Below are 15,979 nucleotides of genomic sequence, written 5' to 3' on the forward strand. Positions count from 1 at the left end.
GCTCTCCCACTGCCATTTTATGGTGAAAATTCAGTGGGGGGTGGGGGGGGAGAATGAGAAGTGAGTGGTAAACAAGGTGAAGGGAAGAAATGAGACACAGAAATACATGAAATAAATGCCACAGGAATGTGGAGTCCTAATGCACAGGGGGAAAAAATAACCTACCATGTCTTTTCTTCAATTTATGATCTGCCTTGACCCCCAGGTCCTTCTCTCCGAACTTTTCTAGAGGCATGGATGGAAGGGGTCATCAAACTGAAACTCTAAAGTGACGATTAGCAGCGTTTCTACAACCTGGAGTTTTAAATGGAGGATTCTTATACAGAGTATGTGACAGTGGTGGGCGGCAGCAGCAGCCGCGGGTGGTTGCTGGGGGTGGGGATGGAGTGGGGGAGGGGGATGTGCTGTGGTGGGAAATCAAATGCTAATTGTGAACCAGCCAGAGCTGTTCTTTATTTATTTGTCAAAGCAAGAAACAGAATTGCATTCTTAAGTGAAGATGATGCAATGATCAATCACAGCCGGCCTGTGCTCCGGGGGAGAAAGACTGGCCCTGTTCTCTGGGTTTGTTTACTTCCCATGGGCATTGTTTTCTTGCTTGTGTCAGATAGCTTATTGAGCACAACTAATCAATGTTTCCGCTGACAAGAAAATTGGAACCGTTACTCAGGAAGCATCGTTTGTTCAAAGGCAGATTTCCCAGTTAAGTACTGCTTGGTGCTGGGACCCATCCCTTTAGAGTAGCCATGTGAAAATGGCCTGGAACTACCTGGAATGCAACAGGTCATGGAAACTATGCCCATCTCAGCAGGTGCTAGGAACAAATCTTCCCACATGATTTCAGACTCTTCTCCCTCAGACTCTGGAGCTGCTGCGGAAAGAAAAAATGCAGAACTCTGGCTTTTAGGGATATCTTTTGAGGCACGATGGCGAAATCTACCCCCGAATGTTAACACTTTGAAAAAAGTTTTGTCTTTCACGTTTGGGCCACCTCAGGTCTTGAATAAATAGTGATAGAAACGCAGTTTTATTGGTGTAGGGAGCCCCCAGGCAAGGAAACCTCCTTTGCCAGTTCAGGTCAGCACTTTCTCTGAAACTTAAAATTACTGGAGAGCTGCCTAGGGCACTGAGAAGTCAAATGACTTACCCAGTTTCACACAGCCAGTGTGTTTCAGAGGCATGATGTGAACCCAGGTCTTCCTGGCTTCAAGGTAAGTTTTCTAGCCATAACTATGTGACCTCTCTAGGACAATTAAATTGGTGACATGAAAGACACATACCATGATAGAGCAGAAAAATTACAGGGAAAATTCAGCATAAGTACCAACCCCAACATCCCAGGAGAGAATTGAAATTGTCCTTACCTGATGAGAAATATCACAAGGGACAGATTAACTTGCTCTTGGTAATATTCTTGAAAGGAACATATACATTGTACCTCAAAGCACTGGTATTGAAAGAGACTTTTTGTATATTCTGCCGTACATTGGAGACATTTAAAATATTAATACTCACAAATCCCCCTATACTCCCTGCCTCTCTCTTCTTGTCCAGTTGCCCCTCTTCCTGCCTCCATATTTTTTCAAGTATTTGCCAGTCTGGCCATCCAAACAATACAATAATAGAATGTCAGGATAACCTGCTTCCTTGGCTGGGCTAGACCTTCCATCCACTGGGCCCAGGTCAGTTTGGACCTTCTATCTAACTGAATCTGGTCATTTACAAAGTGAAGTCCACATTGGAACAGAAGAATAATTTCCCTTTCTATCATTCCAACCCAAATAGTTATTGCCACATAATGGAAACCTGGAACTTTTTCTTCCATGTCATGCAGTAAAATACACCCTCAGGAGGCTGGGGGAAGAATCATTGAAAGAAAAAAAAATTTATGGTTCAAAATGAGAAAGGGAAGGAAAAAAAAAAGAATCCTCCATTTAAAACTCCAATTTGTAGAAATGCTGTTGATTGTCATTTTAGAGTTTGAGTTTGATGACCCCTTCCATCCAGGGCTCTAGAAAAGTTCGGAGAGAAAGATCTAGGGGTCAAGGCAGACCAAAAATTGAAGAAAAGATATGGTAGATTATTGTTCCCCCTATGCATTGGGACTCCACATTCCTGTGGCGTTTATTTAATGTATATCCGTGTCCCTTCACCTTGCTTACCAATTCTCATCCTTGGACTGAAATAGTGTCAATTCCTCCATGAAGGAAACACAGTTTGACCTTATCATCTCTTCCCAAATTGCTCAGCAGAATTCCAAAGGAGATTCAAAGAGCCCTTACCAAAAGCCCAGCATCATTTCCAGAAAAAGTTGAAATTCAGGTTTGGACAGGAGAAATAGCTGCCCCCTCTTACAAGCACAGTCCCTTCAGGGGCCCAGGGTGAGGGCACTGACTAATACTGCTGCTGTCTGTGACCTCAGGCAAGTGTCTGTCTCTGGAACTCAGTTTCCTCACATGGACAATACAAATATTGGAGTAGATAATCTCTAAAGACCCTTCCAGCCATAGATTGAGATTATGATAAAATGATCAATCAGGGACCCTAGATGCAATCCCTTCCTTTTTCATTGATAACAAGGATCTTAGCCCTTGGATTCCTATTCCTGTGACTTATATTCCATGACACAGAGGCAAGCTATTACTGTACTCACTAGGAATAAAATATTTCCAGTTAGCCAAGGCACTCAGATGAACAGATCCCTGTAGTTATAGAGGTCTTCAAATTCCGCACATGGTCATCTGAAAAAAACAAAAACAAAAACAATACAGTGGCAACAGTTTAAGAAGCAGTAATGTTCTTAGGTATAGGGAGAGGATTGTCCTTCCGAGAGATGGTATCTAGTTAATTCAACAATCAACAACAATACGGTTGTTCAGCCATCATCTGTAAGCGCTTACAATCTCTGGCTTCCTTCAGAGATTCATTAGAGGGCTGTTGCCTATCTCCTAGAGGAGGCACTTCCCAGGGGCAAGAAATGGAGGATTGATTTCAGGGAACAAGTCAGTTAAGCAAGAGCATAAAGTAGTGGAAGAAAAGAATGGGAAATTAGACAACAAAGGTAGGCTGGGGCACGGTTGTTGAGGGCTTTAAGGGCCAGGCCAAGTTGTTGTTCTTTTCTTGCTGCTGCTCCGTGGTAAAGTAGATAAAGTGCTGGACCTGGAGTCAGGGAAGACTCACCTTCCTGTGTTCCAATCTGGCATCTGACTCTTACTAGCTGTGTGACCCTTGGACAAGTCACTTAATCCTGTTTGCCTCAGTTTCCTCATCTGTAAATGAGCTGGAGAAGGAAATGGCAAATTACTACAGTATCTTTGCCAAGAAATCCCCCAAATGGAGTCATGAAGAGTCAAAGATGACTGAAAAACAATAACAAAAGTTTTTGAATGAAGATAGTGTCCTTGTGAGTGGAGAGAAGAGGATGGATGTGAGTGCTGGTATGAAGGTTGAATCAATAAGTCTTGGCAATTGATTAGATCGAGGGTGGGGAAGGATAGGGAAAAATCAAGGATTATTGAAGTTGCAAACTTGAGTGATTGGGAGTTGAGTGGAATCCTCAACAGGAAAAGAGGAAGTGTAAGGAAGGGGTGGAGCTTGAGGAAAGTTTTGTTTTGAGTATAGTGATGTTGAAATACCTCTGGGACATACAAGTGGCAATGTGAGACTATATATATATATATATATATATATATATATATATATATATATATATATATATATATATATATGAGACTCATCTGCATGAGGATAAGTGAACCCATGGAGTTGGTGAAGTCACCAAGAAGAGAAAGAGAAGAGAAGGGAACTCAGGACCAAACTAGAAGATGAATACCTGCACTTCCAGGGCTAGAGATGGTGACAGACTAGCAAAGAAAACTGAGAAGGAAGGTAAGCCAGGTAAGAAGAGAGCCAGAAAAAAGCAGCATAACAGAGAAGAAGGGAACAGGATATCCACAATGAGAGGGGTGGTCAATAGCATCAAAATCTTCAGAGAAGTGCTCAGAAGAATGAGGAAAGAGAAACAGGTCCATACTTTTACACTTTTTAAACAAGGGTTAACCCTTTAAATGGTCATTTGCAAAACCCCATATCATCTCAGGAGCCTCCTAATTTGTTTCTTTCTTACAGGAACTCTACAATTTGGGTCTGGGCAAAGATGTGGTGGTTCAGATTCTGCAACTGCCTGTGTCTTACAAGAAAACAAAGGAGCAAGTTTCCAAAATTTGGGAAACCCTTCAACCCCAAGTAAATTATTGTTTTTCTATGTCACAGCTAATTTTCTACCCTAACTTAAAATGAGGTAGTAGTATGTTGAAACCTTGATGTAGAATGGAACCATTTGAAGAAAGTGGAAGCTCCTTAAGGGCATGGACTGTTTCATTTCTGTTTTTCTCTCCCTAGCATCTAGCGTAACACTTGGCACATAGTATGTGCTCAATAAATGCTTATGGAATTTAATTTTTAGAACAGTTAGCTACATTGTGGAATTTGGTATGTGTGGGGTGCGGGTAGGGGCTATCTTAGGTTGATCACCATATGTAAAGTTCAGAAAGATCTAAGGCAGCCCAAGCTACCATATTACAGTGTGACACCATGAACTCCCCAAATGGTAGTATTATAATGATCCTCTAGTGTGTAACTTTTAAGTTTAAGCTGAAATACTGATGTGAAAAATTCATTCAGGAGCATTTTTATATCACAGCAAGAAGGGGGAAAAGAAGAAAAAGGAGAGGATAATCGAAGTATATCCCATCTAGCACTCGAGAAAAATGGTAGCCTGTTTGAGTCCAGATGACAATCTAATATGTTCAAGAGGAATACTCATATGAGGAAAGCTATAGAGAGCTGGCTTTGGGGTCAGGACTGGCTGACACATACTAGTTGTGTGATCATGGTAACTTTTTTTTACCCTCTCAATTACCTCAGCAACTCTGTATACAAAATTGCAGATAATTTGCTGGTCTGCTCAGTGGATATATTTCCCCTTGTAGATGAAATCACAGGAATAAGTCATCACCTTCCCTTCAAAAAGGAAAAAAAATGTGACTAAAAACAAAAGACAAAACAATATTTTTATTCTTGTGAATGTCACCATAATAAGCCAAATTTGCATCTAAAGCAAGAAGATAAAATGATTGTTCCCCCATGCTAATAGCATGGCCTTCTTTACATATTTTTCTCTTCTAATACTGAACACCCAAGGCAAGTACATCACTTGCCTTACCCCACACTGTCATAGTTCTGCTTGTGAACAGTTAGGTTCTCTTAGAATACAGTTCATCAAATATCAAGATGGTGATCTGCAAGACTGGGGCAAAAGATGAGAAGGTTGTCATCAACTTGGCTGAAATTAGTATGTATATGTGGGTTAGAGAGTTGTCCCTCCTTCATTTGTACTGACTGAGTTCAGTAACCTCTAGATGTAATTATTTGGAAAGTTAGTATGAAAAAAAGCAAAATGAGGAGCAAGAAATTATTGTTTAAAAAAAACAAAACCTAAAACATATTAAGGAAAAAAAACCACATATATACAGATACTTGTAAAGACATGACAACTATTTTTCGAGGAGGAGAAATAATCAACTCACATAGATTCTCAACAAGATGTTATTGGGTTTTCACTAACTTCCATAAATAAAACTTCATTAAAAAAAAAAGACTTAAGACACCACAGAAATGCTATATGCTACCATTTAAGAAAATGTTGAAATATGAATGGCTTTTAAAATTAAAGCCCAGAATTAGAGCAATTACTTATTTAGTTAAAAAACAACAACAGAATGAAGTCACTGTGTTTTATGTTTATAGTGGGCATGGCAATGGGGGAAGTACAATACACCATCATATAACCTATGGATTTTAAAATAAAATTAAAGCTTCCTGTCAGTATGCATGGCTGAGGTGTTCTGAGCTTGGATCTCACACCCACAAGTGTGGAAGTCCTGCAATACTTTGTAAATACATCCGACCTTTAATTTCTTATCATCGACTCTCTTTTTTTCCCTCTCCTCCTGCCTAAGCAGTTCACTGTCCATGTTGGAGTTGCTCCATCTTCCAAAGCAATCATCCTAGAACAGTGTGGCAGGAACCGAGGTTATAAAGATGAAGATATTTGTGGTTTTTCGCCAGAAGGTGGTGTTTGCCTGTCAGATGGCCCAGATGTGATTGAATCTACTATCAGCATGAAAGCAGTTTGCAAAAACATCTCTGTCAATGGAATCCAGGTTCTCTATTCCAGAGACGCGGGAAGGTAAATCCTGTGTAGAGCATTCCCTGATCAGATAGGGCATCAGTGAAGAAAACTCTGAATTTCTGCTTTAGTCATCTGTCAAGGATTTATTTCTTCCATTCTATAGAAAGAATAGGATAGGAGCTGGACAGGTATACTTATTTTGGACATAGGAAAATCTGTGTTGAAGAAACTTCTTCTTCCAATAGAGATCTAGCACCTTCTCTGCAATGTATAGTCTTAGAGAACTCTATCCCATCTAAAAATTTAAAAATGAGCTGAACAACCACATTCTCCCACTTTCACTGCTCTATGCTCAATGTTGCTAGTTAGCATTGGTTAGTGCAATAATATTTCAAATCAGTAAAGTGATGATCAAAATGGAAGAGAGACTCTACAGTACTGAGGGCAGTAATAATAAAAATAATAGTTAACATTTATATGTCAGACATTCAGAATAGAGATCAGACTTGGAATCAAAGACCTCAGTTCAAATCCTACCTTTGACTCTCATACTGGCTGTACAACCCTGGACAAATCATTTCATCTCAAAGTACTTCAGGCAATGATCTAAGACCATAAGGGTTTTTTTTTTAGTTTTTGTTTTTGCTGAAAAAAAAAAAGCTTCTGCTCACAAATTTGGTCCAAAAAACCCCCCAAAGCAAAAAACTTTTACATAGAGCTTTAAGCTTTGTAAAATATATTAAAAACATTCTGTCCCTCTTTTTTTAATTACTCAAGTCAGTCAATAAGCATTTAAGTAAATCCTCACTATGTGTCAATCACTATGGAAAATCATTGGAGGTACAGAAAATGGCAAAAGCCAGTGTCATTACCTGCAAAGAGTTTATGTTATAGTGGGGGTGACAACATGTAAACCACTAGATAGATACAAGATACGTACTGAGTAGATGGAGAGGAATGAGGGAGGAAGAACCAGTTTGCTACAGATAGACCCTAGAGAGTGGTGAGTGCATCTATAGCTCTGGGTTCAGAATCACAGAGATGGGGTGAAAATAAAGGGATGAGAAGATGTTAACCTGTAAAGAGTAAGTCCAGGAAGAGTATTAATGATTGAAGAGAGGTCCATTGAAGGAGGCAGGAGATCTAGATTGCAAAGATCTTCCCTAGAAGTTTGACCTGGTTGTAGATGGTGATGCTCTATCTCAGAGCAGTCAGAAAGGAGTAGGAAGAGATACAGGAGTTTGGTCATGAGGTGAAGGTGTTTTATTTTCCCTGGAGAAGCCCCTGGGGGCAGGAAATGGAATAGAGATGGTCTTGGGGAAGGTCTTACTAAAGAAGGAGGTGGGCAATGAACCCCAGTGTGCTTTGCTTTAGAAAAGGCCCTGACTTGAACCCAGAGGGCACATGGGTTATTTGAACCTTACAACAATTCTATGAGGTAGGAGTTATCATTATATTCCTTTTAGGAGAGGCTAAAGTGACTTGCCCAGGGTCACACTGCTGGTAAGTATTAGAAAAAGGATTTGAATCTAGGTCTTCCTGATGCCAAAGCTAGTGCTTTTCCTACTATACTAATGTATTACCAGTTTTTTCATTGTACTTCTGACATGATTAAGCAAGGAAGGATTGGTGAACACTTTGTTGGCAGGTAACATGTTATGAGTTCTAAAGACTTTTATTTTGTTTATTATCTTTAACTTGTCATCAAGAAGGTGGGTAAAACATTATATCAATAAATCCTAGACTGTTGGAGGACAAAGGGACCTTGTAGACCAAATTGTGCCACTCCCTCATTATTAGCAGCAATATTCTAAGGCCGTGTAGGCTAGACAAGCTTTTCCCTAAAAAGTGTTCAAACTATCATCAAGACTTAGTTGGCTCAGGAAACTGATGGCTCCAGCTGTTGACTGAGCTTCCCGGTGCTAAGGGGACAAGGAATCAATAGCTCTTCCCTCAGGCTGATAAGAGAACTAGGGCCCAGAAAAACAGGATGAGCAGGCACAATGGAATACTCACTGAACTGTCAGAAAACCTGGGACCTCCTGTCACCACTACCCTCTTCTATGTGTGGGACACCATGGGCAAAGCCACTTAAGTCCATGAGTCCATAAGTTTGTTTTGAATCTAGGAACTGGAAAAAAAAATGCACTACGTAACCTACATTTGCTCATTTCGAATGGCAAACTTTTTGTCCTTTTAATTTAGTTGTTTTCTCATATACACACCCAAAGAATTGGGAGGAAGACAAGCAGGATTTAGAGCTACACTGTGACCCACTCTAAAACCTACCCTCACAAGCACGAGATTCTCCTCTCAATGGGACAGATTTCTTCATTTGCTATGCCTACAGTAGGGAGCTTTAGAAGGTCTATGAGGACAAAAAAACCCAAAGAAGTTTGCCCACTTTTCCTTCCTGAGGAAGCTGATTTTGGGGATAGGGGCTGGTAGGAGATTAGGGAAGGGGGAACTGAGCCTCCTCATCTAGTACCAAAGCAGAGTAGACTATGGTAGGTCAAGAGCTCTGCAAGAGATCAAGCCCAATCCAAAGTGAAACCAGATGAGACACTAGGAGAACATCTGAAAATTTTTTAAAAAGTTTCTTTGGGCATAGTAGGGAAAGGAAAGGGAGCAAGGACACAACAGTCATCCATTTGGGTGAAGCGTCCCAGTTTCTGTGTTGCCCAGGAGGTCCCAGGTTTTCTGACAGACCTACATCGAGAAAACTTGAGGGAGGAGCTGTTCCTTGGCCACCAGGCAACTAAGTCAACAGCTAGAACCACTAGAGCCAATTGTCTTGATGATAGATAGTTTCAATAGCTTTTAAGGAAAAGCTACCCTCACCTCCATGGGATACTTAGAATATCGCTTCTAGCCCCCCAAGCTCCTACGGAGCCGTTATGAACTTGGGAGTACAGGACAGGGAAGAAGCTAGAACAAGGGATAATTAGTATCTCTGTATAGCAAGGTATGTTTGTATTGGCCTTTGGAGGAAAAACTAGCTTGCCATCTCTCCCTCTCCAGACTTTCCTTCTCCCTTTCCCTCCCACCCACACAAACACACACTCCCTTCCCTTCCTTTCCCTGTCCCTCCTCACTCCAGCACACACTTCCTTCCTCTCTCCCTGTCTTTCCTCTAGTCCCAGTGGCCATGAGAGCCCAAAGCAGCTAGGGAAAAACAATTATGTCAGCTAGGGGCAGAAAGAAGCAGGAGAGTCAGAGCTAAGCCCAGAGGAAACCAGTAAGCACCCAGTCAACCATGACTTAATATCAATCCTCATGTCAGTGCACTCTCATTTTTACTATTTAACAAAAACAACTTCTGAAAATACTAGGTATCAGGATGAAATTTCTAAGCTCCATTGTTTCCTGATAACTTTTCCATCTAGAACAGGCATGTTTAGTCAGACACCATTCTGTAAAGTTGGTATTCAGTCAAAGAGCTGCACTTGAGGGCATAGAGGGCCACATGTGGGCTTGAGGCCAAAGGTTCCCCACCCCTCATCTAGAACAACATCTGTGAACTTCAGATCTTTCATGTATAAAATAGAGAAAGCATCCCATGCCCTGGCTACCTTACAGGATTGTTATAAGAATTAAATGAAATAAGCTGGTTGAAAAACTAAACGAGCAAACAGAACACATGCTATAATGTAAGGTACTATTAACCATGGGTATGAACTCATTTGCCATTTTAATTGGACAAGTCACTTCACTCTTGGGTCTTGGGCCCTTTTTCCATGAAATGATCTCCCAGGTTCTGTCTGCTCTAATACTCTGTCATTCAAGTTGTTCTATGGATCTACTGAACCTAGAAAATGGCAGAACACAAGAAGGTCAGTAAGACTCTATTCTCTTGGTACCAGATAAACATACCTCTCTTGGTACTACTAGGAGTCAACTCCTACCTGTTCCCTTCACCGCTGTCACTTGAAAGCCATTTTAGAGACTATTTCACAAGATCTTTAGTTCATCCCATTGTGGGTGGGTTCCCCTCTCCTCTCACCCCAACCTTGGACCAAAATTTGTGTTTCCTGAAAACAATTTTTAAGGGAGGTTCCCACAAACTCTATTCATATACAGCCTGGTTTCCAGATAAACAACCTCTTCCCTAGCTGACGTTCATGACAATTGAGATTAGTTTGATTCTTACCATGACGTTTCTGTGTGGTTACAGATATGTCTGCGATTATACCTACTATTTGTCTCTGCATTATGGAAATGGCTGTGCTGCTTTCATTCATGTCCCTCCATTATCCAATTTGCTAACAGCCGACCTTCTAGGAAGAGCATTGCAAATCATTATCCAAGAGATGTTAAAACAGTTTGGAAAGGCCAGAGAATAAAGCATGACTTGCAGAAAACTCAGATAATCACTGTGTTATATGCCGAGGGAAACCAAAGGAGGAAAGAAGTCTTCAAGGGAAAAAATTGAATGCTGAAATCCTGCTAAGAGTTTGACTGCACTTTTGAGAGATTTTTTAAAAAAACTGCTTGTAAAATGGTGTTTACAGAGAAGAACAAATTATGAATCAACCCAATGAAAACTCAAGGGGTTATATTCCTGTAAGAAAAAGATGAACACAGTAAAAGACAGAAATTTTACAAGAGATTAACTAGCTTCAAGTGCAATTTATTTTATAATAAAATGAGATCCAAGTAATTTCTTTTCTGAGAGATGACAGAGTACACCATTCTGACCACAGATGACTGCAACACACAGTCTGCAAAGCCAAGCAGTGGTTAAAGAATGTGCTCTTGCCTACACATGCTAATGCCCATTGTGACGGGTTTGATGAACACGGTTGTATTTATCATTAAGGAAAGACATGGTTGTAATTTCCATTTTCTTCTGTTATGTTGCACTTCCTACTCTAGTCCCAGGAGAGAACTCACTTGGTTTCTGGATGATTAGGAATCTCTTGAAAACAGTAAGGATTAGGTCCCCTAGTCACAGGACCTAGGTTCTTGTCTCAATTCTGCCATTACTTTGAGCCATATATTTCTGCCATTTATTTCTGCCTTATATTTCTTTGAGCATATTACTTCTCTTGGGGGCTCAGTTTTTTCTTCATCTTTGCACCAAGTGGTCTCCACAATCTCTTCCATTCATTCAACAGGACGGAAAGAAAGGAAGGAAACCTGCATTTATTAAGCACTTGTTAAGTGCCAGGCATTGTACCAAGCACTTTACTAACATTATCTCATTTGAGTTCTATCATTACTACTATTTTACAATTGAGGAAACAAGCATATTGAAATTAGTGACTTGCCTAGGGTCACATAGCTAATAAGTGTCTGATACTGGATTTGAACTCAGGTCTTCCTGACTCTAGGCTTGGCACTCTACCCATTTTACTACATAGCCTCAACAGCCACTGTCTTGTTAGTTATTAGGAAACATAAAGATAAAATGGGCAGCTAGGTGGCACAATGGATAGAGCGCTGGGCCTAGAGTCAGGAAGACCTGAGTTCAAATCCGGCCTCAGATACTAACTAGCTATGTGACCCTGGGCAAATCACTTAGCCTTGTTTGCCTCAGTTTCCTCATCTGTAAAATGAATTGGAAAAGGAAATAGCAAACCATTCCAGTATCTTTCCCAGGAAAACTCCAATTGGGGTTACAAAAAGCCATACGTGACTCAACAACAACAACAAAGCTAAAATTAGACAAGGTGTCTGATCTCTGAGAGCCCAAGGTCCAGTGTGGGGAGTGGGGGTGGGGAGGGGTCCTGTGGGAATATGACACATATTCAAATATATAATAGTATATGACTCAACAAAATAGTATACACTCTGCAGAACAGAGTGTAAGTGCAAAAGAGAAAGGAAAGTTTTCTGACTTGGAGTATCAGCAAAGGCTGTGTGAAGGGAATGCTATTGAACTAGGACTTGAAAGATGGTTAGTATTTCAGAAGGTAGAAATGGGGGCATGAGCAAAGATATGCAAAAGGGAAGACACCTGCTAGATAACAGGAAATGTTAAATAGTCTAATTTATTGATGGAAAGAAGTAATGAGGGACAAGGATAGGAAGACAAGGAGTCTACAGATTGTTAAAGACATCAAACAGAACCCTAACAAAGAATTCAGGAGCCTAGAGTAAGCACCACAAAACGGCCCTGTGGTAGGGGATGCCTTCATGATGGTGGCTCAAAGAGTCATCCAATGCCCAGTGACAGGGAGGCTGCTATTAATAGGAGAACCCAGGGTGGGGCCAGGCCAGGAAGAGCTCCCCCGGGCAAGACAGCCATCTTGCCCTTCCTATTGTTAGTCTCCTGTTGTCACTTTAATTGCCAAACTCAGCTGTTTCTCCCTGCTGGGAAAATACAGCTGCTGTCAGTGCTCACTAAGGGACAAAACCTAGCTCTACTTAATGCTATGATCCTGAATGATGAGCCAGAAAGTCTGGATTGTATTCACTGGCAATGAGAAATAGTTCAAGGGTTTTGAGCAGAGTTCTATGATTCGGGACATTGGCAGCAGCCTGTTTATAAGGAGGAAAAGCTGGTAGTTGGAAACCAGGTAGCAGGTTAATGTAGCAATCAGGTTAGTGGTGAGGATCTGAACCAGGGTGGTAGGAGTGGAAATTAAAGGAAAACAATAGATTAGAGCAATATTTCTGCATTAGAGTTGACAGGGCCTGGCGACCAATTGGAATGTGGGAGGAAATGGAGATGGAAGAGCCAAATATAAAAACGAGGTTTTGATCATAAGACTAAGTGATGTTATTTTTGACAGGAATGGGGAAATCCAAAGGAATTTTTTCAGATGATGTGTATTGTTTTAAGACATATTGACTGTGAAGTAATGCTAGGACATCAAGATAGAAATATCCCATAGCCAGTTTGGAAACAGGATTTCTCTGGTCTCCTTCACCACTAAGTTTCTAGAAAGAATAGCCTGCACCTCTTCACCACCCACTTGCTTGTCAATCTACGACTGCTCTACTGAAACTCGTCTCTCCAAAGTCAGCAATGACTTTTCAGTTGCTAAATTCAAAGGCTATTCTCAGTCCTCATCCTCTTTGTCCTTTCCAAGAGCATTGCAAACTCTCAACTTCCCTATTTTCCACAATCAAAACCCCAGTCATCATTGACTGTTCCCCACATCCTACACCCGCAGTGTTCAAACACTGAATGTTTGAGCTGGAGGGCTTCTTCTTAGAGCCTGTGGCTCAGTGCCCACATTTCACAGGTGAGGAAATGGAGGCCTACATCAGCTTGCAGGTTCGTTGATTCGCTATCTATAATCTCTCCCACCTTTACTCTACTCTTTCTATCACCAGTTTATTGTAATGGCCTCCAAAACCAATCTCCCTTCCTCTCATTTCTCTCCTTGACAATGTATCCCTTACATGACAGCCAGGCTAGTTCTCCCGATGCACAGGTATGACCCAGTCACTTCCCTACTCAAAAGCTTCCAGTGGTTCCCTGATGCTGATAGAATATAAAACACAGCCTTCTTAGCTTGGAATGTAATGTTCTTCAGACCCTGGCTCTCAACTTTCCTTATTTCATGTACTACATCCTAGCCCCACCAAACCAGTCCACAGCTAGTGGACTGTTTGTAGAATGTATTCCCTCTCCCGTTCTTTCAGTACATAGGGCAAGTACTACCAGCTAACTCCAAGAAGTTTTCACTAGTCATCCCAGCTGAAGTGATCTTTACTTTCCTCAAATTGTCCTAGAACATTTTATCTGGATCTCTTCTGTGTTCCTATCCCCTTCTACTTTGTGTCATACTTGCTTGTGCACATGTTACATCTCTCGCTCTACTGTGCCTGCCCCTCCACCCCTACTGGAATGTGTGCTGCTTGAGGGCAGAAACTAGGTCATTTTTAAAAAATCTATAAATATGTACGTAGCACTTAGTACAGTCTCTTGCATAAGGCAAAAATTTACTAAGCACTTGCTGAAAATGTTTAATCATTCAAACTATGGGAATGAATAAAATTGCAATGGGGAAGGTCATAAAGAGACAGGGTAAAAAAAATTGTACAATGGCCAAAAAAACTGGATTTGAAGTAGGAGAACTTGGTGTCAAATCCTTGTCTTTGCCACATACAATCCATGTGACCTTGGGCAAGTTATTTAACCTTCAAGCCTCAGCTTCTTCATGTGTAAACTGGGCCAGAGTAGGTGGCTGAAGGTCTTTTTTAACTATAAATCTAGGATCCTATGTTAAGAGAGGCATTGTGGTGTAGTAGAACCAGACCTGGTTTGGGAGTTAAGATCAAGGTTCATACCTATTAGCCTTCTTTCTAGTCATTGGTAAGAGTAAAATTTGTACTGACTGATCTTTAAGGTCCTTTCTAACTCACATCTATGACTGCTTGAATACTCACTTTAACTGGCCAGGAGGAAAGACCAGCAAAAGAAGGGGATGAGCTGTCAGAGGCATATCAGGCAAACCAGGAGATCACTTACTGTCTTGAAGACTGAGAAGAGAAAGTATTAAGGATTGATGAGGTGGCCATCAGGGTCAATTACTACAGTGGTCAAGGGGCTGGAAGACTGGAAAGAGTCAGTTGGATTTGATGACTGGATTGAGTTGAGCTGAGAATAACGGTGCCAGAAAGTTACCTTATAAGGATTAAATGGGAAGTCAAAAAGTAAGGTAGAGGCACTGAGTGTAAATAACTCTAGAAATCTGGTAGTTAAAAGGGTTTGGATTGATAGTAAAATCAGGAAGATGAGGCAGCCATATTGGAGGGAAGGCTTTAAAAAAACTATTTTGGGAGAGCTGAAAATTATTGTGAACAAGGAGGGAAAGACAATGAAAAGGGAGAAACAGAAGACACATGATAGAGAAGGAATGATTCCCTGCTTTGAATTCTATAAATCCTTTGGGAGAAATGCAGCTAATCTCTTTTTTTAAAAAAGCCCATCTCCTTTAATCTATTTTGTTGTAGCAACAAAGGGTGAATAGACTGGGGATATTTAGCTTGGAGAAGAAAATTGAGGGTGGAGGGGAAGGGGTTTGATAGCAGTCTTCTAAGTATTTGAAGGGCCACTCTGTGGAAAAAGAGATTAAATTTATACTGCTTGGCTCCAGAGAACAGAATTGGGGGTAATGGGTGGATGTTGCAGAGGCAAATTTAGGCTTGAAGTTATTGGAACAAAAAAACACAAAACTTTCCAAGAATAAGAGATAGCCATAAGCAGAATGCATTTGTTTTCATTGACCATGTATATTTGTTACAAGTGTTTATCTATCTGTTGGTCTGTCTATCTACCTAGGGGGAGAGGAGATAAGATAGAGTTATTTAAAAAAAAAGGGGGGGGTGTCGTTGACACATTTTTTAAAAAATGCACAGGAGAGAACAAAAGGAAGGCCAGATGACATTGCAGACAAGTGGGACAGATTTGTAAGTTACATGTTGAATTTATTATTTACTTAAAAAGAAAAGCAAGTTGACTATTCTAAGAGACTTCAAGGACAGCCCTCTTTCTGTTCTACTATGTATATGGAAGTGGTCGTATTATTTGGTGTTTATTAAATTCAGAAGTAAAAAAATGAAGTAGCGCAAACTACTTTGGGGTGGTAGAGGGCTCCTCTCTCACTGGGAATCTTCAAACAATGGTGGGATAACCACTAGTCAGGTTCATCGTCTAGAGGATTCCCATTCAGGTATGGTTTGGATCACGTGGTTTCTGAGGTCCCTTTCAATTCCAATTCTAGAAGATGAGCTTCTCCATTAATGAAACTACTGAATCTTTTTTTTTTTTTGGCCAGTCACCTATAGAAATAGTTGTAACAAACTTGATGCTTTAAAAATGCTCTATAA

General features: G+C 40.7%; 1 protein-coding gene across 1 annotated transcript; it reads left to right on the plus strand.

Annotated features, from left to right (window-relative positions):
• Positions 1-4,113: 4,113 nt before the first annotated feature.
• On the plus strand, positions 4,114-10,842 carry PGPEP1L (pyroglutamyl-peptidase I like; the record flags this gene model as incomplete). Its single annotated transcript, XM_020964110.2, has 3 exons — positions 4,114-4,245; positions 6,024-6,250; positions 10,368-10,842. Coding segments are annotated over 3 exons (528 nt in total), but the record flags the coding sequence as incomplete, so codon positions are not given.
• Between the last annotated feature and the right edge of the window lie 5,137 nt (positions 10,843-15,979).

Source organism: Phascolarctos cinereus, unplaced genomic scaffold (genome assembly GCF_003287225.1).
Source record: "Phascolarctos cinereus isolate Bilbo 61053 unplaced genomic scaffold, phaCin_HiC Scaffold_3;HRSCAF=262, whole genome shotgun sequence".
NCBI classification, from domain to species: domain Eukaryota; kingdom Metazoa; phylum Chordata; class Mammalia; order Diprotodontia; family Phascolarctidae; genus Phascolarctos; species Phascolarctos cinereus.